The 26,573-nt window shown below is 37.3% G+C and overlaps 1 protein-coding gene across 1 annotated transcript in view; it reads right to left on the bottom strand.

The window, feature by feature from the left end:
• The window catches only part of RALGAPA2 (Ral GTPase activating protein catalytic subunit alpha 2), a 291,897-nt gene that overhangs the window by 223,633 nt on the left and 41,691 nt on the right, over nt 1-26,573 (bottom strand). The window contains exons 4-10 of the mRNA XM_065401648.1: nt 24,016-24,073; nt 18,031-18,074; nt 17,482-17,659; nt 14,866-14,981; nt 9,880-10,018; nt 7,629-7,828; nt 5,513-5,737 (exon numbers count right to left, since the gene is read on the bottom strand). Coding sequence (XP_065257720.1) covers nt 5,513-5,737; nt 7,629-7,828; nt 9,880-10,018; nt 14,866-14,981; nt 17,482-17,659; nt 18,031-18,074; nt 24,016-24,073 — 960 coding nt within the window. The remainder of the gene's footprint in view (nt 1-5,512; nt 5,738-7,628; nt 7,829-9,879; nt 10,019-14,865; nt 14,982-17,481; nt 17,660-18,030; nt 18,075-24,015; nt 24,074-26,573) is intronic.

Genomic DNA, 26,573 nt, shown 5'->3' on the forward strand with positions numbered 1-26,573 from the left:
CAAATTTAACTCAATTTACCTATACACAGAATATTACAAATTACACAGACCAAAAGAAAATAGTTTAAAATCTACTTTTAAAATCACTACGATCAAGAGCTATGATTATCACCAAGCTATATAAAAATCAACCTAAAAATACATCTCACAAATCATTGATTAGTCAAGCTAATTATTGAGCTTAGCTGACTTTCATATTGCATGTACTCAGACTGCAAGTAAAAGGATATTTTTCTTCACTGTCTCTTTGCAAACTCAACCTGGGTTCTTTTCCCATCTTGCTCATCATTATCAGTGATAGAAGTTCTGTAAACTAAATTATGCCCTTAAAATACACAACCTGTGCAACCCCACTGATTTCAGATTATGTTATCAGTGTCACATGTAAAATCCCAGTTAAGGCAAATGCTGTTAAAGGGGTGCCACCAAGGGCATAACCTGGAGGATGGGAAAAACAGGTGGCATTCTGTCGCTTTCTACTAAACTTTCTGAGGTCACAGAAGAACATATTTTTGCGTACTTTCTATGGTCTGCAGCTGGAAGCTTCTCTGTAAGGTCCACCATTCAAGAGTCTTGGGAGGTTAAGCTGGCAGCCTCCCAAATTTGTGAGACTCATCAGCTCCTAACACTTCTAAATAGGTCTGTCAGCCCTTCACAACATTTCTAAGTAGGGTCACGGGACCTGACAATCCTACTAAGACTTCAGAGGGTGAAATCCCCCAAATAGTGTAAGGCTCAAATGGGACCAGAGGACCATCAAAACATGTTATATATAGGGCTGTCAATTAATCGCATTTAACTCACGCGATTAACTCAGAAAAATTAATCGCGATTAATTGCAGTTTTAATTGCACTGTTAAATAATAGAATACCAATTGAAATGTATTAAATATTTTGGATGCTTTTCTACATTTTCACTGTAAAAATGATAAACAAAAGAAATAGTATTTTTCAGTTCACCTCATACAAGTACTGTAGTGCAATCTCTTTGTCGTGAAAGTGCAACTTACAAATGTAGATTTTTTTTGTTAAATGACTGCACTTAAAAACAAAACAATGTAAAACTTCAGAGCCTACAAGTCCACTCAGTCCTATTTCTTGTTCAGCCAATCGCTAAGACAAACAAGTTTGTTTACATTTAAGGGAGATAATGCTGCCTTCAGGTGACATTGTAAACAAGAAGCAGGCAGCATTATCTCCTGCAAATATAAACAAACTTGTTTGTCTGAGCAATTGGCTGAACAAGAAGCAAGACTGAGTGGACTTGCAGGCTCTAAAATTTTACATTGTTTTATTTTTGAATGCGAGTTTTTTTGTACATAATCTAAATTTGTAAGTTCAACTTTCATGATAAAGAGATTGCACTACAGTACTCATATTAGGTGAACTGAAAAATACTATTTCTTTTGTTTTTTTACAATGCAAATACTTGTCATAAAAATAAATAAGTGAGCACTGTACACTTTGTATTCTGTGTTGTAATTGAAATCAGTATATTTGAAAATGTAGAAAACATCCCAAAATATTTAAACAAATGGTATTGTTTAACAGTGAGATTAATCATGATTAATTTTTTTAATCACGTGATTATTTGCAATTATTTTTTTTAAATCGCTTGACAGCCCTAGTTATATACTTTCAACCTAAACTCTACCATAACATTTATCTAAGGAAATGTCCCTTGTTTGGGAAAAAGACACTGGATAACAGGAGATCTTGAGGAACCTCATAAAGATCACTGTAGTCTGTTATGCCAATATCAAATTCCTACTTCGACATTTAGTAGTCTTTAAAATTAGAATTTAACAAACTAAAACTTTGATCCTCTGCATTCGATAGTGGTTAAAACTTCAGATTACTGAATTTATCTATCTTTCACTTTGTGTTCATGCTATGTAATAACAAACAAAGTTAGAAGATTTTTTGGACTCTGATGAACATTTATTTTGTAATGTTTTATAACATTGCACACCTTGTGTGATTAACTCCAAATAGGGTAGAAACATTTTATCTTGGCAACAGATGTACCATTCCCCGCCCCCCCAAATATTATGATGCAGATCAAAGTCTGTTTTATAAGAGGCTTACTTCTAACTATGGAATAGATACCTACTTTTCATAAATATAGTCTGAAATGAGTAGATATAATGAGTCCAGTCTTAATCTTTTTCCACCTGAGCTACCCGGACGGGGAGCACTGCAGTGGCATCTTGCTTGGAACCTGGATATCTGTCAATACGATTCCCTCTGACCAACATGTGGTGCAGCATTAAGAGGCTAGAACTGGCATGGACAACTGGCAGTCCAGGGTCTGCATCCAGAACACCAAACCATTTATTTGGTCCAGCCATCGGCGGGGTCGCAGCCCCAGAAAAAGAATTCTTTTTTTAAAGATTGAGCCAGGTTGTTGAGGGGCGCAGTCTTTTAGTAAAATTGCTGCCTACTCACGTAGGAGGTGGACTCTGCCCCATGCCACCCAGCTTTGATTATTGCCATACCATTGGCTCCCACAACTAATTTGTTTGTGGCCATTTGCCTGTGCCCGTGGGGCGGCAGAAACTGGGAGAGGCAGAGAAAAAAATTAAGACAGATTTGTTTTGTTATTTTCATTTATTAATCCCCTGTTCTTCTGCACACTGAAAAAAAAGGTTATAGATTAGTTTAATTTGTATTTATTTATTTAAAGGCTGGGCTATAAGGGACTTTTATATTTAAAAATACTTCAGGTTTACACTGTTAATGCATGGTTAATTGTATGTTAAGATGCTCTATTGTAGGAAATATTTTTGAGTTATGCAATATGTAGCCTGTTTTAAAAAAAAAATGCATGTGTCCTTCTGTTACTTTAAAGTTAACCATTCCTGGGGTAAAAAACAATAGGACAGTATTAAGAAGTCCTCAGCCCTAATCAGCTGGAGGGAAGACTGCTTCAATATACATCCTTACAGGGAGGGTTCAAGAGAAGCATGAGAATTAATTTACACAGCGACCAGAAGAGATTCTCACTTCCCCTTCTTTAAAAGAAAAAAACAGACCAAAAATCTATTCTCTGTTTCAAGTACATAATCCATACGTATATTAAATAAAAGGCAAAGCAAATTTCTGTTGTGATGTTCTTTATTTCTATAACATACAGTGAAGTTTTAAGTACTTTGAAGGAATGCTGAACTAATTTATCATCATGCCAGAAGAGGGCAGCATAACACAGTATTCCATAAAGGATACCAAACTATTCTTTAGTGTCAAACCACCTCCATCTCTTTTTCAATATAGAAAGCATCTGTACTGCATACAGATATTTTCCTCTTAAAAAAAAAAAGATTTCAAAGATGCCAAATTAATATCAGGGGCTAAGAGAAAACATCCAATGATGACACTTACTGTTGTCTACATAGAAATTATGAATTTACTTTGATCATAGCTGCAGAAGCAAGCTTCTTGCAAACTCAGCTTTACACACACATATGCAGTAGCAGACACTACATGCTTTTTAATTATAGGCACCAGTGTACGAAACATCAAAATTCATATGCAAGGCTGCATTAAATGATCTAGGGAAGTGTGACAGAATTGCTGTTTTGGTTTGAGCAACACATATGTATTCCTATTTGACTTTCTTATCTTCAGCTATCAAATTACTAATTTATCCTGATAAATAAAAAAGTTTGAGATTTTCAATGCTGGCAAATGTCAAAACTTCTTTTAATCATGCTAATACAGCATCTTGTTATATTGTATAAATAATACAGTTTTCCTCACCTGCATCCCTTGCAAGTTATCTTATTTCAGAACCCTCTTCTAAATTTATCACGTAGATATACAAAATCTTAAACTTACTTTAAGTTTTCAATGGTAACCACTAGTCAGTTTATAATCAGAAAATGGGAAACAAACTCAAGGTGATAAGCGTGGGGGGAAGTCTCTCTGGTCACACTAAGAAATAGCAGAACACAATATCACATTTCATGGTTTTAACTGCCTATGTCCCAGCTTAAAAACTACATCTTCAGATGAATTAATGAATATATTTAAAATATTGTATATAATATATATGAAAGCTTCTTTAACAAATGGTGCTTTCCTCTATTTGGTACATTATAAATAATAATCATCTAAGGACTGTGTGATGTTGTGCAGTCTATATGGTTTTATAAAAACATGATAAGTGAATATAATGTAACTGGTATAGTTTTATAAAGATTTGATGATAAGTGAATATAATACAACTGGGATATGCTTCGTGCAAAAGGTCTCTTGTAAGGTATCATTACAAAGCTCATAATCTACTGAGTGTGATCATCCTATTTGTAGAAATGTACCACTCTTGTATCTAAAACTAGAAATATAAAACATAACTCTGAGGGCCTATTGTAATTATGTAAAGTGTGGGCCATTAATGATGGTTTGGAATCTTGATGACTCCCATTAACAAGGACCATTGTCTGCAGATGGCTGTGTTTACCTGTTAGTCTTCCTGTATATGTGTGTGCTGGCAAGTGGGCAATGAAGTCTTGCAGTGACATGTGATCATGTCACCTGAACTGGAATCCATCTTTAACCTGGTGCTTTTCCAGTGAGGGGGGGTGGAAACCCAGAGGGACAAAGGGTTCCCACCTTATGCAAAAGATATATAAAGGGGTGGAAGAGAACAAAGGGGAGAGGAGCCATCATGAAGAATCCCCTAGCTATCACCTAAGCTGGAACAAGAGCTGTACCAGGGGAAAGAATTGTACCCAGGCCTGGAAGGTGTCCAGTCTGAGAAAAAACTTACTGAAGCATCTCTGAGGGTGAGATTATCTGTATTCAGTTTGATTAGGCATAGATTTGCGCGTTTTATTTTATTTTGCTTGATGACTTACTTTGTTCTGTCTGTTACTACTTGGAACCACTTAAATCCTACTTTCTGTATTTAATAAAATCACTTTCTACTTAGTAATTAACTCAGAGTATGTATTAATACCTGGGGGAGCAAACAACTGTGCATCTCTCTCTATCAGTATTATAGAGGGCGAACAATTTATGAGTTTGCCCTGCATAAGCTTTATGCAGGGTAAAACGGATTTATCTGGGTTTAGACCCCATTGGGAGTTGGGCATCTGAGTGCTAAAGACAAGCACACTTCTGTGAGCTGTTTTCAGGTAAACTTGCAGCTTTGGGGCAAGTTATTCAGACCCTGGGTCTGTGTTGGAGCAGACGGGAGTGCCTGGCTCAGCAAGACAGGGTGCTGGAGTCCTGAGCTGACAGGGAAAACTGAAGCAGGGGTAGTCTTTGCACATCGGGTGGCAGCTCCCAACGGGGTTTCTGTGATCCAACCCGTCACAGACTGGACTTAGAAAGGACTTCTAAAGATAAGGACTTGCAGATGGGACCATGGTGAAGTTTAGTCAATCTTTTGGTTCAGCACCATTTACAGTTTTCTTTCACATAACACTTAGCCACACAGTGCACTTATATATGTGCTTCTGCAGTTTTTAAAGTTATAAAATATTATGTATAATCTCCTACTACTTACTTGGCGAAATACTTCATTAACAAAATTGACGTAACCTCGAGTGGACAACAGAATTCTCTGTACCATCTCATACACTGTCCGATGTTGTTCTTCGATGCTGCAAAGACTAGAGTTACTGAGTCTCCTATCAGACAAAGTGCTGCTATTGGAATGATTTTTCTCTTGCTCTGATAGCACACTAGTTTCCAACTCGGGGTTTTTATCTTGAGTTGTACCACCAACAGTCTAGACAGGAGAAAATACAAGCCTAATAAAATACTTGTAAAATATTGCATATAAACATACCAAAAACCTGGGTTACTTATTCTGAACTCCAGTTACCAGCAACTTTCACAAACTCCATTGAATCCCAGGAGCAACTGAATACAACTTTTAATAAACTTGAGCTAAGCAAAAAATTAGTCATAATATTTGAATGCCTAATGTGCATCCTATTCCCCATCTCAGATCTGTTGACTGTGAGATAGGAAACCACGAGATAGGGTGAGTTGGACCATGGAGATTTAAAGGAGTTTACCGATATGGGGTACACCAGCAACCTTGATTTTCTAACATGAGATCTACCTTCAAAGATTCTTGCTTTTTAGTCTTTAGAAAATAGATGGCACATTAGGGCACAGTGCTAGGGGATGATCCTTAGGTCACTTTACTCCATCGGAAAGAAGAGAGAAATTGGGGAGGAAAAGATGCAGGGGGAGGAAGAGAACAAATAGCAGAGGAATTCCAAGTCACTTTTTTCATTTGGAAAAAAAATGTTATCCTAATCATATTCATGAAGCATCTTGGCAAAATGGTAAACGATGGGGTTATTTGCATAGCTGTAACATTTCGTAATAAAAGGGATCCAGTCATGAGAGAGAAGATGACAGAGGATGTAGTCCTTTGAAAAGAGGTTCTGTAAAACTTACCTACTTACTTAGTGGAAGAAATGCTATCTTAAAAGAAAACATGTAATCCACATGCAACAATGTTCAATTCACTGAAAATATTGCCTGGGCATAGGTGCTGATTAGCAAAGGTTCCTTTCTTTTTACAGTATCAGATTCCAGAAATATTTCTGAGTGAAGTTCACAAGCTGCATGGGAGAGCTGCCCACATTCAGTGAAATTCAAAGTCATTAAAAAGTCAGCATTGCCAACAACTACCACATAGTTCTTACCAATTTTGCTCTATATTTAGAAGAGGAATCTCATATCCAACTACAGGGTAACTGTTGACAAATCCTGACTTTGAAGGTGAACATTTTACCATACCTCACTGGGTTTTAAATCAAATATTTTTTTCAGTACTAGCTTTCAGCCAGTTTTACTAGAGAGAAAAAGTCTCTTCCAGCTCATGTGGCTATAAGTATGTTGAACATGGCAAGACAACTCTTCAGACAAAAATCTGGGAGACATAAATTGATCTACAGTACTTGAGCTTCAGAGAAACAAAACAAAAAAGCCCTTCCTGTTATATAGCTACACAAATTTCAGTTTTAGACTTCTGACTACGGGACTTTCTATATTTCTTTAGAGAATCTGCAGTCAAAGCCAATTGCTTGCTATGAAACTCTTGGTGTGTGAAGCTACCAATCCTGGCCAGATTAGAAACAGTAACTTGTAAATTAAATGTGTGCTCTGGAGACTGCTGGTGGATCATATGGGTACTGTTTTTCCGCATTTCCAGATGCTAAATTGTATTAAAAGAACCTAAAAATACATTAAATACTTTCCTAGTATTTCACTGTAAACAACTGCTAAAGTTGTTGTAAAGATGTTGTGGGATTATTAAAGATGGCCATCAAGATACTCTCTCTATTGAGAAATGGTCTGCAATATAAAAAAAAGTTCAAGAACATCTGGTTTGAACAAGAATGTCTAATGATTATATTGTATTCAGAAGGTTGCTTTTCCTCTTTAAATAAGGCAAAGGGCAAACAGCTACAGAAATATTTTCCGGTACATTGCTAAAAGTGTTCCTCCAAAGACTCACTCCTCCATCAGAGGAAAGCTAATTTAAACTCCATCATTCACCCACCTAAGCAGAGCATTTCCTTTTTGTTTCAGTTGTCAATATATTTTGATCATCTGCAGCTTCTCTAGCATATACATAAGGAAACAAGTTTATGACATACCTGAATGATTTTAGGCAGCATTTCTCCTCCATTTTTAGTATTCTGCACTGAAGTGAAGTACTTCTTTTCAAGAAAGAAGGTTACAAGCCATTTAATAAAAACAACACGAGCAGCCATGAATGGGATTTTCGTGCTGTAGATGTTTTCATTATTCCGAGTTGCAGTAATGTATGCTGGTTTTGGCCTCAAGTCAGGAATATCTGGTGAGATTAAACAGATAATATACATAAATCTTTTTTTTTAAAAACAACAACAACTGCTTGGTGAAATGAATTGAACATTAGACCTATAGCATTTTTTCTCCATGTGAAATAATAAATGTGATGCACCAGCTGCTTACGCCGAATATTATTCTTATTAATATATGTTTATATACTGCCATCATTTTGAATGGTGCTGGAGAGAAACAAGACAAAAAAAGCACAGCTCCTGCCCTGAAGAACTTAATCCATACCAGATAAATAGCAGACAATGCAAGCAACGAACAAAAGAAAGGGATAGGGAAGGGAGGGACAAGAGCTTAAAGTAAGAATATGAGTCACAGTAGAATGTAAAATTATCTTTTAAATTCTGATCATTTTTATTGAGAAAACGGTAAAGAGGGATGAAGTAAATAAATCAGGAGCAGTCAAATAGTGCAAAGCCAAGTGGAAGGAGTGAGGCTTGAGGAAGAAAAAAGGATGTGCTAAGGCACACTAGAAAGGGGAGATCAACTCAGGTGCAGGGAGCAGTGTGAGAAAAGCACAGAAGAAGTGGAGAAAAGGCAAAGGGCTCAAGGTGTGAAGAACAACCAGAGCACAGGACAGGAACTATATAGATGAGAGGTAAAACATAGGCGGGGCAGAGTTGTGCAGAGGCTTAAAAGTGGGCATGAGTACTTTGAATGTTGTGAAAAAAGAAGGAGTGAAGGGTTTCTAGGGGTGAATAACATGGTTGAAGTGGCAGTGAAGTAAGATTGTACTAGCTGCTAAATGCTGGATAGACTGAAGAGGAGAAGGTTCACAGTCAGGGAGGATGTTGAGGAGGAGTATTAATACTGGTCAAGTATTAATGGCTTTGGTTCCATTCAAACACCAGCACTTGAGTTCCAATGCACCACTTAATTGGTGTATTAGGAACAGCTCAAAAATAAAAGGATTTCAACATTTCTAGAGTGACGGAAGCCTTTAATCATACAACTGGATTTTTTGACTGGCTCTGCAGCTCTAATCCCTGCTCACAGCACATCTGTACTCACATGGACATCTCAGCCTCCGCTGACTGTGCTACAGTGTGTCTACACTTTGAGCTGGGGGTGCGATTCCCAGCTTGAGGAGACATCCTTGTGCTAGTGCTCATTGAGCTAGCGCACTAAAAACAGTGTGTAGTCACAGAGCTGCGAGCAGTGGGACAGGTCAGCCACCTGAGCATTTGCCTATCGTCTCTCATGGTCATGCACTCAGGGCAGCTAGCTTCTCCTGACACCCAGGCTACATTCTGTTTTTAGCACACTAGCTCAATGAGAGCGAGCACAGGTATGTCTCTCAAGCTGGGAATCACACCCCAGATCAAAGAGTAGACATATCCTTAAGATGCCATTCTCGCTCTCCCCTGCCCTTCAAAGATGAAGAAGATAAAATAAACATGATTTTATTTGTATCAAAACTAATATCTGGCTTTTGGGCACCTTAACAATTCTTTCAACATCTACCCTGTATCATGTATTTTACTATCTTTGTGCACGTTCTTTGTTAACCTAAAACAACATGAAGGCTATGGAAGTTTTGGGTGTTCAAGGAATGCAGGACTGGCCCCAGCCCACATGTTGGGAATGGAGTTAAAAACAAAACAAAACAAAAAACAAAAAACTTCCTGTGTTCAGGCCACTCCTCCCAGGGGACATGCGGGATTGAATCCAACCATGGAAGTATTACAACCCGTTTTTCCTTAAAGCAACAGTTAAATAATGGAACTAATATCTGTGATTGCATGTGAAAGATCAAGGTTTGTTTTTTAAATGAATGGCACCTAATAATTTGATAAAAATGCAAAATAAATACAATTATCTTAACAATCTGTTTCACCCATATGTTAATATCAAAAGGGGAATCTAAAATAGTACTAGAGAAAATAATTTTTTTCTTATAAGCCATTAAAAATAACACAAGTGTCACGCATATATTCAGCAGATATAGCTGTAATGATCACAAAGAAACTACAGAAAGTAACCACCAAATATTTTTGCTACTTAAAAGTAAAACTCACTACTTACCAAGCACAGGTTTGTAGAGGTTGGTTAGTTTTGTAAAAGATGGAAACAAGTGAGGAAGATAATACTTTCTAAACAAGGCGAAGAGAAACTTAAAACCAGTGTCTTGGTTCTCCTTATTCTTCCACTCTAAGCTTGCAGCCTTTGCCATGGAGTCAAAAAAAATGTTTCAAGTTAATACACATTCTATTAAAAATTTCTCCATGTTGATGATAAATGCTGCTTTACTGAATGTGGAAGATGGAAAACAACACTTCAATAATAGATATGAAATATTAGTATTCTATTTCCAAAGCTCTACAGAGTACAATAAGAGCATAAGAAAAAAAATTATGCATGCCAGGTCATTTAAAAAGCAAGCACAAAGGAAGCTCATTAAAAGCTGACACACTTATACTGTTATAATCCAATCACTCACATAAATGTCATAAATTAATGTCATTGTATTTTGTTAAAATATTTTACTAAGATTAAACAAAGCTTCTTACCTCTAAGTAGGGTTCTATGAAGCTACTAGTCTCTCCAGGGTATATTTTTCTCTCATAATCAGCGTAACCAACTCCTGTCATTAATGGAGTTGCATATGCACATACAAGATAACCTTAGGAAGCCTCAATCTTGAGCCATACGTATTTGCCACTGGCATTGGGAGCTGACTGCAAAATCTGATTTTTTTTAGTGCTTCAGTATGTCAGTCCTGGTGAGCGTCAGGTGTTGTGAGCACACATTATGTGAGCTTCCACGTACCATTCTGACCAGTCCTGATCTGCAGTATCTTGGTACAGACATTGCTAAATTGTGCTAAAGACTGTGGTGATTTTTTCACTGAAATATAGGCATGTTAAAAATAGTAAGCATGTTCCAACCACAAAACCCTACATGTGTTCGTTTCCTCTAATTATTTGTGCCACGGATGCAAAGAAGAATGGTGAAGGTAGACATCCTCGCAATAAGGGAGAGACAGACTTCTACTTGCTCAATCCTGTTTGTGGATTTTGATCTCTCATATCAATTTCACACCATGTAAATACCAAACCAGTTTAATTTATTTACCATTCTTCTGAGGTACATTCTTTCAACTTGACTCAATCCCTGCCCCCCTTTTTTAAAAGCAGCTTCAAGAGCAAATAAAATTCTCAGTAACTGAAAATTTTCTATTTTCAAATTCCCACAAAAGTCCACCTGATCCCTGTACACCAAACCAGGAAATATCAACTCTAGTCATCTTCATATTTTCACATCTAAAATTAAGACGGGATACTGGTTCTTCCTTTACTTTCCATCATTGATTTGTCTGCTTCAGCCATAGTCCTATTACATTTTCCCACTTTCATCAATAATGAGCCTACATCCCAATTAAATGTTTTTAAAACTTCCAAAATCACCAAAGATCCTGTAACTTGCAAGGCCTCATTCTGCAAATACTTACACATGTAAGCTTTGGGAGTGAAAGTATTGTCTGGAGTTTTTCTTTTACTGTCTACTGTCTGAAGTAAATTGTTGCTCCTACTTGATTATTTTAGGTTGGTGGAGTCAATTTTAATGTATTAATGCCACAGTGTAGTTACTGTAAGTCTAATTATTGTCAGAGTACTCAGGGATTTTGAATACATGTTCTTTTTATAATGTCAAATCTAAATAAATAAAATAAAATGAACCTACTTCTGAGTAGCATCACTGAACACTATGTGTACTTTATTCATGTGTGTAAAATTACTGTTTGCTCTGATGCTGCAAATATTGCAGAAGAATATAAATTCATGATTGCCTTTAAAATTTACTGTCCAGGGATTGCTTTCTTTGGCCATCTCAAGTCATCTGACATAGTCAGCTGAATTTCCACTAAATATTTCTTGATTGCTTCCACTTTACGCTGCTTTTCTTAGTTTCAAAAACAAAATTCAGTTTAAAAGTGTGTATTTTTGCCAAAACTTTATTTCTATTTCGCATCTTTAATCAGGGGTATCAGTTAACTTTTCTCTGTTCTCAGTTTACATGCTATAAACTAACTGGGCCATTCTTTTGGTTCCAATTACACAATGTACTTAAGCTAATTAATGTACAACGCATCAGCTCTCCTTTCTCCAAAAAATCAAAAACCAAAAAACTAACAACAAAATTGTGGTCTGAATTCAAAGACATAACAATTTGTTTCCCACAAAGAAGACGCTTCAAAATACATGCAGCCTTTAGTCCCGTTAAACATTAGGGAGTTTGTCTACTGCTTTCTTCCCTAAAGCATAGCTTTTCTCTAAGTGTCAGCTCATTCCGTACTCTGAATGGGTGCTTTTCATCTCATCAATCACCATCATTAAAAAAGGTTTGTACAGCCAAACTGGGTCCTCAGCTGCACTAGTGCAACACCATTTTCCACAAGTGTAACTGATCAGAATTTAATGCACATTTCTGTTTATGAACCAAGATGGAACAGAATCTGCAGTGCACACAGTCCTAAGGTATTTTGGCTTTGCAGGGCCAACAGCGCTAAAAACAAAACAAAAAAAACCTGAACATATTTTTGCACCATAGCATGTTGGATGTTTATATACATAAAGGGAGCAGTTCTGTTGAGTAGGGAGGGTATCATTTTTACATAGTCACTTTGTGCAGTAAAACTGCACTTTAAGCAAGATGACACAAACACTTAAAACCATTTACCATTTTGCTCACATAACCTTCCTAAAACGCATCTCCTGTAATAAAATATCAATTTTCCACGTTTTAGTTTTTCATTACCTTAGTTCTTTTTACAGGAAATATTAGAGTTATTAACACCTAATTTGTATATGTTTATTTGTTCTATTAGGGTTGCTTTTTAATATTTCACTCCCTCATTTTACTTTAATTTTGTTTTAATCTCAATTTTTGTATTTTTAGAATACTTTCATTATTCTTCTCTCCTACGGGAAGAGTATGTAGACACTATTGTGTCTTATCTATTTTTTAATTAAAATTTTGATTTAAATCAGCCTTCACATCCTTTTTAAAAAAAACTCAATCTCTCCACTCATTCCTAGTATCTGTTTTCATCAATGTGTGTATCACTAACAAGGAACAAGTTATATCTACACCCCCTAACCAACATTCTAAATGCAAACCCATACACATAAGATTATTTTGATCAAACCAAATAGTCCCATGGCCTCTCCTCCTTTCCTCACTTACTGTACATTGGGGAATTAAAACACCCAGCCTGACTGACAAATAAAGATGGCTGTAAAAGGCAATTTTGAGCACCTTCTTGGATCTGCTGATAGCCAGAAATAACACCTTTAAGACCATGTCTACACTATGGGGACTATAGCAGCATAACACCATTGCTATGTTGATGTAACCTTGTAGTGTAGACACAGCCTACAACAACAGAAGGGGATTTTCCACCACTGAAAGAACATCACCTCCCCAAGTGATGGTAGGTAGGTTGATTGAAGCATTCTTCCATCAATCTAGCTGCATCTACACTGGAGTTAGGTCAGCACAGCTACGGCACTTGGGGTATGGATTTTTCAGAGCCTTGAGCACCGTACTTATGCTGACCTAAATTTGAAGTGTGGTGGACCAGGCCTAAAACAGATGCGAACTGCTCCCATTATGAGATAGCAAGCTGGGACCAAGCAGCAGAGGGAGGAACAGTATAGTGAGAAGACTAGTGATTCTGGACTGCCTTGTCCCATGAAGAACAACCTGGCTCCCGTCTTCACAGCAAACCCTGCCCCCCTTTGTCACAACAACTCTCAAGGACATCATATGCCCCTAGTAAAACATCTATCTGAGATGACTAATTAAAAGGTAGGGGGTCCATTTATATGTAAAATAGATTCCAGATTAAACAAAGTCCATTTTTAAAAAAATGTCCAAGTCACTGTCAACATCAGTACCAAATCCTGCTGTGGCAACTATCTAGCTGAAGAAAACAAACTGGTCACAGCCATGGGTGCTACTAAATCAACAGCCAATGAACTTTCTAAGCTTTGCTGAAATCCTGGGTTATATGTCTATACTGCATCTTAGAGCAAGCCTCCCAGCCCAGGTCCACACACATGTGCTTGTAAGCCTTGCACTAGCACGCTAAAAATAGATGTGTAGACGATGCTTTAATGTTGTGGCTCAGGCTGGAGCTCAAGCTCTGAAGTCCTCCCAGGCTTCAGAGCCCAGGCCGCAATGTCTACACAGCTATTTTTAGCATGCTAGCATGAGTCAGTGGACCCAGGCTGAGAGACTCACTCCCAGATGCAGTGTACACATATCCTTAGAGACAAGAGGTAAAATAGGAGACAATATGGAATGAAGTCCTGTGGAGAACATTAATTCAGAGGTGTGGCTTACTATAATGCATTTCATAACTACTTGGCTTTATCTTGATTTAACAGGATGACCTTCCTCAAAGGTTACATGAAGAGTAAATTACTTGTTAGAATTCTTCAGAATTCTGTAACGTAACCAGCAGCAGGAATTTGAAGAGTTATGACTGAATCGTTTGACTGAAATGGGTCGACCACCTCTTATCATACTAGCAATACTGATGGCTGAGAGAGGGATTATTCTATTAACAGCTTTTGAGATACGTGCAAAGTGCAACTATTGTATGAAAAGTCAAAATTAATTAAGCTTTGAAATCAGCTTCCTGATGTCAGATGCTGGAGCATAGTGACTAGGGATTTGTGTGAAACTGTTTACCTTGTGAGAAACCTTCTTTATGGATATAAACTAAAGCTTTAAAAAAAAAAAAAAAAAAAAAAACCACAAAAACCCACAATATAACATCATCCCTTACTTGTTTTACTTATTTGAGATAGAAATAACCAATTTCAATACAAAAGCCACAACAAAATATTTGACTTCTTTTCTTTTATAAAAAATAAGCAACTCTCTGGATGACAGTAACCTCCATCTGAAAAATATTGTACAAGTAGAAACAACGAAAACAAACTCCACCACAGGTATACTTCCCCCACATATTAAAGAGTTTACCAATTATTCTTTTCGCACCTGGATTACCATATACTTTAACAATATCTGAAGAAAATAGCAGGTTTGGTCCTCAGCAACCTTTTCACCAGAGATAGCTGGCAGAAGTGGAGTTATTTCTTCAGGATAAATCTTTGCTAAAATACAGAGAAAGATTTTTTTTAAAAAGATTAAAATTTTAAAATAGTGGTATAAATAAATTAAATTTGTGATGTAGTCATGTTCTATAAAATATCATAGTATAAATACAGCTACTGATTGCACAAAGCCACGTTCCATTAGTCAGCTGGATTGTTTTCATATCTACCCACGCCCCAAAATATATAGCTAGAAACAGCATCAGCCCTGGCCCCCTAACCACCAAAACCTAACACACATATTTTTCCTGTATGAGACCAATTTATCGAGAGAGGAATTTCTAACCTTCACAGTAGTAACAATCCTGAAAATAATGAACTGAGTGAGAACTGATGCAGTGATGTCTGAGTTTGCAGATAGCCTGAAACAGTAGCTCTGACAGATGTGAACTGCCCAATTCATTTTAATACCTTGTTAACTATGAAAATTAAAGATGATAATCTGTGGCACACTAGCAATGTGAGAACAGCATAAACTGAATTTAATACTGAAATGAATAACACAAGGCCTATTATTTATACTAAGTTTTAATTTAAACCTCTGTTTTTAAAACATATCTGCAGTTGTCACTGAATAATGAAAATTTCCACTGGAGTGCCAGAGAATCCAGGGACCTTACTACAGAATATATGAAGCCTTGACAACACTAGACATATTAGCTCTTAACAAAGAACAAGATTGCCAACAACTGAAAAAATAATAGAAGGAAGGGATTAACTAATGATGGTTGGAACCACAGTCCCTTATACACCTTTGTTCAGATCAGTGAGAGGATGTGTATGGAATCAATAATCCCTGATATCCATCTGAAGTATATCAGTAAAGTATCCAATTTAACAATTAAGAATGGCACTGAGCGCTTTCCCAGAAGGTAATATTCCCACAGATGCCCCCTCCCTCTTATACTATGCATTTTTTAAGTTTTCCTTCTCCTGTTCCTCCTCTTCCATCCCCACTGTTTCTTCTTGCCTGCTAAACTTTTCCCTTTACAGCCTGTGGACTCCTCCTGTGGAAAGACCTTAGCAAAGAGATGATTCTTGCATTTCACTTGAATAGTTAGGATCAATCTAAATGTCCTTAAATGAAAACTCTGGAATTTGCTGCCGTTTGGTCTGCAAGAGTCCAGATTTCAAGAGTTTCAGGGAGGCTGAAAGACTCATCTGTTTTCCTGGGCTTTATCTGGGCTTTATCTTCCTTTAGGGGATACCCTCCCCTAATCTTGATTTAAGTTTCAGTTGATCAGGGAACTTGACCCCCTACTAAACAAGTACCTGCTCTGGACACTTGCCAAGTTGCGACAACATGAACACTTTACAACCTAACCTACCCACCAGGTCACTGGACTGCTGATAGAGGGAGTGGAAAAACCCACACTACCCGGCCAATCTACTAGTGAGAAAAATTCCTTCCCAGATCCAAAAAGGGATTCGTGTGATGTTCACACCATGACCTAGAAACCCGATACCCCACATGTAGAATGGCATCCTGGGGATGGACAAGAACTCATAAGACTTCCCCTCTAATGCACAGAAACCCATAGGCTTCCACTGCATCTTTCAATCTATCCAGTTAACAAAAATCCCTCCCAAACCCACAAGGAGACTAAATGCCCACAAGGAGAGAGGAAGGGTGAGCAATCCTTAAAGGGCCCCAAGGATTTTCTTTTCCCTGCTAGCACAAACAAAGCCTCTCCATCTCTGAGGGGAAGAGGTCGAGGTGCTCATGGTGGATCTCAAATATGAGATCCATGCTGACAATATATGAAGTATAATTTGGGATTCGTTTTCTACTTATAGGCATATAGAAAGCAATTTTCACCTAAATATAAGTACTAGCTATATAGTATTCAAGTTCTTTTTAAATTTTGTACTAAACAGAACTGTCTAGATCTACTTACACTCAGTGACCAGCAGGAAGTAGCAAAGCAGTGCAAAAAGATCTGGTGACTTCTTTTCTATATCTTTAACACTAAGGCTACGTCTTCACTACGGGGGGGGGGGGGGTCGATTTAAGATACGCAAATTCAGCTACGCGAATAGCGTAGCTGAATTTGACGTATCGCAGCCGACTTACCCCGCTGTAGGGACGGTGGCAAAATCGACCTCTGCGGCTTCCCGTCGACGGCGCTTACTCCCACCTTCGCTGGTGGAGTAAGAGCGTCGATTCGGGGATCGATTGTCGCGTCCCAACAGGACGCGATAAATCGATCCCCGAGAGGTCGATTTCTACCCGCCGATTCAGGCGGGTAGTGTAGACCTGCACTAAGTAACATAAAAACGTTCTTCACTCTGAAACTACAAGACTACAGGGATACAGTGCTATGAAAATATTTTAATAGATAATAATCTCAATACGACATGTCTCTGGTTCACTGATTTACAGAGATGGATAGTATGATCTATTAGATATTTTCCCCTATTAGCAACATCTGTAATTCTATGAATTAGCAGCCAGAAAGGGCTATATATTCAGCACTTTAATTCTGATGATTTTACTTACCATCAGGCAAATTAGGAGTAGGGCTAATGAGTGTATCCAGTGTACAGGGACCTCTTGATGACATGATCACTGGAAAACCAGGCACTAGGCATGCAAAAATTAACACTTGCTCCTCTGTGGAGTTTGTCTGAAGTGCTTGAAGCCAAAGAAGAAATAGTCGGATTCCTTCACATCTTATCTAAAAGGAAAAGAAAGTAGAAAGTTACATTGATATAAACAGGAAAATGCAGTAAAAATACTGAATATTTAAAGAAGTAAAAAATGCTTTTTCAAAAATATGAAGATAAGCACCTTCACTCTTATCACTCTCCAGTGAGCCCTCCGACCATATTAAGAGGCAGCATTGAGGGTGTGCTAGAGGCATATTCAGGAGTACTGCTGCATTCTGCCAATATCCGGCCAATGTAATAGTCGCTAGAAAGCCAATATTGCCACCGTAAGTTAGAGTAGTCCTGAAGCTGCTCTGCCTTGAACCAGGGGCCAAACACCTCTGGTAGCTCTGGAATTAAAAGTAGCAAGAAACACTAATATGTCATCTAAGGGAAATACCTTAATAGAGTTTCCAGTGTGCAAAAGTTTCTTCAAAACTGACCCTGAAATTAGAAAAATGAAATAGGAAAATACATTAAAATTATTTAAGCTGTCTGCTTTTGTCAAAAATGCATTTTTACCACAATAGATCATTTAAATACTGCTAAACAATATTACTACTGCAATGTGTTCATTTAAGAAATAAATACCTGTGGGGAATTAGCAATGTTGTAGCTAACATATTATATGTTCTGTTGAACAGAAAGATGGAACATTAAATTTGATTTTTTTATCTGAAGTCTACTTTGTTTTACTCAGATTCCTCTCATTTTAAAAATATTATCAGTGAACAACTGGTTACTTTGACCCATTAAATTTATAATTTTATATCTTTTTTTAATTATTGTATTAACATTTCATGCCCACAGTTCACATTATGGTATACTGACTGGAAAATTGATTATAATGGTTTTGACATTTGGGGAAGGGAGAAGCATGGGAACAGAAAAAGAACTAATACTGACAACAATTGGTGAGAAAAAAATATATATATACACACACTAGGAGGCCTGCAGATGTACGAACAACTAAGAGAACAAAGACTAAAAACTGTTTTCAAAAAAGACTGTATTAACCAAAATTAGACAACTTTGAAAATGCCAGTCAACTAACATAAAATACTTTAATAAACATCAGAGCAAATTTGAAAGTGCAGAATATCATTAGCTGAACTCTCAAAAATAATCTCTCAGTGGAAAAGTAACACATCCATGGCTTGTTATTAAATGCATTACTTAAACATGGTACTCTATGCCCTACTGAACAAAATTTAACCATTTTGCAACACAATAGTAAACCTACTGCCCTAATACATTTGCATCTTTATTGTTAGTGCACATGAACATTAAGTAACTGTTTGGCAAAGCAAACCATTTGCATGTGCAAATACTATTTGTACACACAAATGTGCATGCACAAATCAATTTGCCATCAAGTTTATTTGCCCATTAATTGAAGCTGGCTAAAAATTTCCCAAATTATGACTTTTTGACTGAAATCAAAACAATACAATAGTTACAAAATGTCTGAGCAAAACCCAATTTATGCTGTTCAAATTTACAGGAAATTAGAATGAAGTCGTTCAAGCAGATGTCTCCTTTTATTTTTGTATGTGCTAACTGGAAATTTGACAACAGCCCTTTCCTTGACCTTTCATTTCCACCCATTATTTCTGCTGCCATCACAAATTCATTGCTCAGCTAGAAAACACACTGGTTGATGAAACAGCAAAATCAGTGTTGAAATCCCAAATAAAGAACAGTGCTTTAAAAATGTGCCATGTGTCCAAATTATATTCAATAAACAGAACAGTAAATGTTCTGACTGCTTTGGTGCTAATCAGAAGTATAGTTTTTCATTTTCAAAGCAGTAATAAGTCTGACATATTCAAATTAATTTACAGGGACACCATCAGGTTAAAATATATATGTTAAAGTTTCCTTCCCGTGTCACAAACAAGTTAGATTATTAAAACTTAAAGAACTTTGAAAATTTAGTTTACATTTCAGTATTTATGGTCTCTCTTTACTCTACTTAATTCATCCAGGTCAATGAAACAACAATGATCAGTTCTGCTTTCTGGTTCTCGTGCGTTAACACAAGCCACAATGTTTGGCTTACAAATACTGCAGTTTAGAGCCCTGAACTACCTGAGAAAAGCTTGTCCCTTCAAGCTGTGAAATTTAGTCAGAAAAATTATTTCTGCCTCATTTTATTATTGGCTTTTCCACAGTACACAAGAGAATAATATTAGCTTGTTAGCCATATTGTGCTATATCTTTATGTTTATTAAATAAACAAACTACATTAAAAACATTAACGTTGCAAAGTCAAGCACTCAAATATCAGAAAATGCCTGAATTAGGTTTGCCTATGATATCTTAATTTGGTTCCTTTGTGCTTATGCATTATGATACACAGTCTTTAATTGCATGACTACATACAATTTTTTCATAGGACCCCAGCCTCATTCAGTACAGGAGATGGAGAGTGCTCTGGGAACTAATCAAGGTTGTAAAATATGAGGCTGTTGACTGTAAGGACCCTTTCCTCATTTGTTGCAGAAGTTGGAAGGTGTGTAGTGGCACAAGGCAAGGAAAGGAAAAACGAAGAAAGGATGTTCTAAGGGTTGAGGTTATTAAACACTGTCCTGGATAATGGAATGTTATCCCTGTCTCTACCATAGTTTTTCATTTTCTGGGTGCCCACATAAGATACCTGGGGCCAGATGTTCATAAGTGCTGGGCATACACAACTTTAACTGAAGGTCATTATAGCTGTGCTTTCAACATATTAAGTGCTATAAAAATGCTAAGTACTCTGAAAAGTCAGGCCCTAGGTGTCTCACATAGAGCATCCATAATTAGTGGAGACTTGACAATTTTGGCCTTATTCTCTCTGTGCCTCAGTTACCCAGCTGTAAAATGGGGACAATACTACCACCCAATCTCACAGAGGCATTGTGAAGATTAATTCATTAATGCTTGTGAAGCACTTGGATACTACGGTGAGAGCACCCGACATGTCAAGGAGGAAATGAATAATTTTGTATTCAGTGGAGGGTTTGAATTGCCTGTGTTAAGTAAGACCTAGAACCACACAATGATTGAGGAGGATAAAAAGCAATACTGAATAACTAACTACCTATTCACTAAATGAGACGGGGTCCAATGGAAAGCATATTATGTGTTCATGTATTAAAGGCTATCATAATGCATAAGCACACAGGAGCTGAATTAAGATTTCACAGGCCACCTTAATTCTAGCATTTCCTAACTTTTGAGTGTTAGGCTTTGCAACCTTAACATTCTTTTAATGTAGTTTTTAAAAATGTAATTTTCTTAACTAAAAAACCTTGAAATATCATCATGTGGAGGCATACTGACACTCCCCTGCCGCCCTTGGGGTCATCAGCAAGGTTTGGATCTTTAGATGCACAACACGGACTTCCCACTTGATCTAAAAAGTTCAGACAGGGTTGGGTGTAATTCCAGGTTCGGGTGTAATTCCAGGTTCTATAGGAGAACGTTCTCAAGTGGTTTATAGACCCTTCTGCGTCTGTGCCCCCAACCTGTTTGTGTCTGTTCCCCTCTGTATTTATCTGTTCCATCCCTGCTCCTTACCGCCTTCCCCTTATCGGATTGCTTCCCCAAACCCATCCTGGCTCCTGTCCACTCAAGCCAATCCCTTTCTCCCCCTGTTCCTGCCCTCTCACTCACCCCTCCTGTCCAACTCTTCCCTCAACCCCCCTCCCTGCTCTTGCCCCCATCCTTCTATCCAACAAAAGAAATGCTACTTGTTTTTTCAGATGTAGTATGCCACATAGTTTGTACCACAACACTGCTAGCTTGCAAAACAGGTGCTATTGTGCCACAAAATACAGCAAAACCCTCTCTCATATTGTAATCTCCATTCTATTTTTTCAAGAACATGAAAAAGGAGTTGTGCAAGGAGTTAACAGAAAGATTTTTCAGATCTGCTCATCCCAGAGGCATGAAGTTTCAAAAAGATAATGGCAAATCAATTTCCATATTTCTCAGTTTATACAGGCTGAAAAGTGCAACTTATCTTTTTGAAATTTCAAGTATTGGTCTGAAGAAAATGGATACGGTTTCATATAAACAACAAAACATACTGGAGCCAGATTCTACTATAAGCACAGATGAAAGTTCTCTATTTATTTGTCATCCTAATCCATTAATCGCTTTATGGATCGAAACTACCTCAGAGTGCGTCATCTTGTGTGCTACTTTTTGCCTTTCAGTGATTAGGTCACAGATACTGTACTGCTTTTCATCCAAGAATCTCAAAGAACTCTGCAAAAGAATGCCTAAGTATTATTCCCATTTTACAGATGGGAAAACAGGCACAGAGAGGTTAATACATCTGCCCAAGGCTCCACAAGTCAGCAACAGAATCAGGAGTAGAACTCAGACCTTCTGGCTGACATTTTCCTGCTTTTATCACTGTACTAAATACAAATGCTAAAGACATGAGCCTTGAAATTCACTCTTTTTGTGATGCCCAGGATTTGTACTATTTGGGGGGGGGGGAATCCCTGGAAATAAAAGCTACAACTATATAATAACCCTTGTGGCAAAAGAAGAAACTAGACAGCCAAATACCAATAAATAAATAAATAAATGTAAAATAAATCAGGGGACGCAGCTGAAGGGTTTTGTGACTGCTTTGGCAGGGAGAGAAAAAGGAACTGAGGACTGTAGCTGAATGGAGCCTTTAAGAGCTGAAGGTTCAAGAATGTTTAGCTCTAGGGCTGGTATTGGAGCTCTTCCTATGCACTTTTCTACTACTACTAAATGGATCTGTGGTTCATAGGGCATGATGTGCCCTTCCTTCTGTGGGGATCTTCATGGCAATTTATGTAGGAGGACAGTAGCCTGGAATTTTTATGACGACAAAAATGCCCTTGAAAATTTCACTGAAAATGGCATTACTACCCAGCTTATATTTATACTAACAGAAAGTTTTTAATGGTAAACAACCATATTTTACACACATATTTTAATACTGCTGTGACAATCAAGGTTCAGGCACCCCCAGGGGAGAACAGGGGGGCTGAACCCCAAAGAATAAGCAGTTGAATCAACTGATTGTATACTGTACTGTAAAAATATGTTGAGTAAGGTCTTTTATAAAGCATGTAATGTTCTGAACTTGATGTTCATTTGAGATATGTATATAGATTGTGGTTATGAATTTATGTATTCATGAATATAGCAAACTGTGCTCATAATTAGTGGTGCTGTCAGGCTAAGGAGGGGCTGCCTTCCTAACGAGAAGAGATTAGCTCTAACACCTACCATTGTAGTACCTAGGAAAAGACAAATAGTAGTCCATTGAAATTAATGGGAAAACACTGAGACTTCCTGACTATCAGCTTAAGAAGGAATTTCCCCCACTCTGAACAAACATGAGTCACCACGCAAGAGAAGGGAAAAAAGGGGAGGGGGAAGGCTTTTTAAATGGAGGCATTAAATTATTGTTTTCATAGAGAAACTGAGGGACAATCACTTCGTGTGTGCTGTCCATGAAGCACTAGATCCAATCTATAGCAGGAGGTACTTTGGGAAACTGTTCAGAGATTTTGGGTAAACTGCATTAGAGAAGGGAGTTTATCTAATTTGATTTATGTTTATTATCATTATGTTTATTTGCTGTGTAACTTGTATATGTTTGCTATTCCATACTATTTTATCTTTGAATCTGTGATGTTTTTTATTTAATAAGCCTTTTGTTTATTTTTACCCCAAGCAGGTCTCTGGCATGCAAACTGTCTAGTAGTGTGTGCACCAAAGTAAGCTGGTGTCTGCGGGGGAAGGGGGGGGCGCTGGTTTCACACCTTTGGGGGAGACAAAGCAGAGGATAAAAGTCCAAGTGTCTAGTACTTAAGAACGCAGGGTGGATGGATTTGGGGTGACTTGGGTCTGGAAGGGCTGTTTGTGGTACTCTGCAAAGAGTAACTAGGCTGGTGGAAGCCAGGGTGAGACCTTGTGCTTGTGGGCAAACTACGAGTGTCAGGGTTCTGAACGAAAGCTCCACAGCATAAAGGCACCCAAGGTTACAGAACAGATGGTGACTAAACCCCTTACTGGTTTGGGTAATCCCCAAAACATCACAGTGGCATAGTGGTTACAGGAGTTGCAACCCAACATCAGCAATTTGAAGTTTACACTCCAAACACTTACAAAACCAGACTCTAACAGATTGAAAACTGAGAGAACAAAGTACAAGCTTACGGTTTGTTATTTTCTTTTCTTTACTTTGCGTTAAAGGAAATACAACAAGGAAAGTGGAAAATGAGCCAGTTAGAGTTCTTGCATGATCAAGCTAAATATGAGGGGAGGGGCAGGAAATCACTAGTGTGAAAAAGGACTTTTATTTTAAGCTGCTACTAAAATATTTTTTTTAAGTGTTTCTTCTTACCTATACTGTGGAAATGCCATCGATAAAATATCCTCTCAGGTAGCAGTTGTAATATTTTCTGCAGAAAACAAAACTAAACTGTTAACTTTTCCATAATAAATTAAATCGTTCAGAGAATCTTATGGAACAGTTGATGTGTCCCTCGAAGCCAAACATGAATTAAACAATACAAAAATGGGCACCTACAGTAGCAAGGATTAGTGTCCACTATTTTACTTTCCCTGGATATTTAGAGTATATCATGTTCATTAACCACAATTGTAATTACATTTTAAAAAGTATCACCGTCAAGGAATTTTTGTTTTTTAAACTTTCCATTGTTTTAGAAAGGATCCAAACCCTAATATTTCAGAGCATAAACCAACTTCTAACTGAAGGAGTTAGAAGAAACTTCATCTATGGACAGGGTATTTCAAAACTGCACACTTTAGGGTTTTTAATATGTTCTTTTGAAGCATCTGATATCGGCCACTGTCAGAGCCAGGATATTGGACAGATCTGAGCAAATCTTACACTCTATAGATTAGAAGGGTAATGAACACTTTTCTTCCACCGCCTAATGTTGGCAGATCCACCACCTCAAGCAGCCCTAGGGGAACTTTCGTGAGTATTCTTACAGAGAACTGATTTACCTGCACTTTCATCTGCTGAGTGGAACTGACCAGAATCACACAAAGTTACATTAATTATTCCATAGCAGATGCAGTTAGTAAAGCACTCATGTGGAATAATATGTAGTGGGGTCTTCCTCTGTAGTTTTGGGATGACTCTGACAGAGGAAGATCAAGGCAAGGAAGAGGGAAAATCTTGACCACAACCTCTAACTTTGGTATTCTATATGGTATCAATAAAGCAATGCAATTAAGCACATGCTTAAGTACTTTGCTGAATGGGGGCCTATAATCTTGGTTGGAAAAACAGTTGGGGCCATCAAATTTTGCTGCTTGCCAACCCCGTGAATTATAATGCTACAAAGCAATTTGTATGAATCACCAAAACTTTTTCATGACTTTTAAGTGTAGTACAAACCAATGTGGCTAACTTGCAATTATAGGTCTTTTTTATGAAAGTGCATTATAGGCTGATATCCAACAGAAAGGTAACTCTGGCAAGTAATTGCTAGCTTGTTGCTGCTGAGGATATAAAAGGATCAAATTAATACAAAACAATGAATATGGATTTATTTTTCTTTTCTGAAAACTTTTCAGCTGCTGAACGATGGATTTTAAGAAGAGATTAAGAATCCAAAAGGGAAATTAGTTTTAACACTAATTTTAAAGGTCAAATAATTATCTCTAAAGAAACTGACAGTACTGTTTAATCATCACACAAAACAATAGGAACAAACTTTCACAAAACTTAAAGCACCACCAGTTCTTAAGAAAAACTACATGCAGGATGCAAAATGAGTGACGAGTAATAATGTAAGCAACTGTGACCCACTTCTTGGTCTTTAAAAATAAAGACTGGTAAGAGGAATAAGGCAACACAGCCAAGTAGACAACACTTAACATTTTAGTTATTTCTTCATACAGGGCCAACAAGTGAGCCATTATTGCCATTGGAACGATATGCTCAAAAGATGGATTACGACAGAATAAATCTGTTGGAAAACAAAGTGTTTCAGAAATTGTATACAGTACTCCAATGACAGTCTCTGAAAATGAAACATTCTTTTCTTCATAGCAGAAAATGATAGTCATGGCAACTTCATAGACATTGAGAACTAGACCTCAGGTCACATCAGTTTTCTACAGCAGCCAGAGTAGGGTAAAAGTCCTCTATAACTATTACTATGGGAGTTGTCCCATAGACAGTATTAAAAACCTTCTTATAGTTAACTCAGAAGAGAAAGTAAGTCTGCGATATCCCTTCTATGTTCCTCATTGTACTTTGCTTCAACATAATCCCCACAAGTCCTTCCATAGGTTTTCACCTGGGGCTTACCTTGGCAGCAGTGGCTAACAATAATTATCCCGAAAATCACATGGCCAGATGTCTAGCTCTGTGTCTATGGGCAAGGTAAATGTGCTTGGAATGGAAAGATCTGACTGGCTAAAAATGAGGTCATGATTAAAAAAATTGGGGGGTTACCTGTTAAGGACCATGTTTCTGCCAATCAGATTGCAGGATATACAAGGATATAATAATTATCCATCTAAGTATTAAAATACTAGGAGATCTGCACCTTTCAATACTTTTGACATTAATCATCTAATCTCGGTTTTCTTCTATCCTAAATTGTGAACTTTTCTTTTTGGTGTTTTCATTCTAAGTTTTACAGTACTACATGTACCAAATGTGAAGAATAAAAAAAATCATGCTGAACTTTTCATGCATTCAGATAAATGTCAGACACACAACATATTCTATGTGCATAGTGCACAGTAAGAATTCATGGCTTTAAGAAACAAAAACAAATTTGCTACAAAAACCTGAATGAACTGATGGACCTTCAGAATTATCTTTTAAAAGGGATCCAATGTGGAAATGTTCCAACTTTTTTGTACTTATTATAAATTGACTAAAAGAAAAAAAAAGCAAAACAACTGACCACA

The sequence above is a fragment of the Emys orbicularis genome, chromosome 3, assembly GCF_028017835.1.
Source record: "Emys orbicularis isolate rEmyOrb1 chromosome 3, rEmyOrb1.hap1, whole genome shotgun sequence".
Lineage (NCBI taxonomy): Eukaryota > Metazoa > Chordata > Testudines > Emydidae > Emys > Emys orbicularis.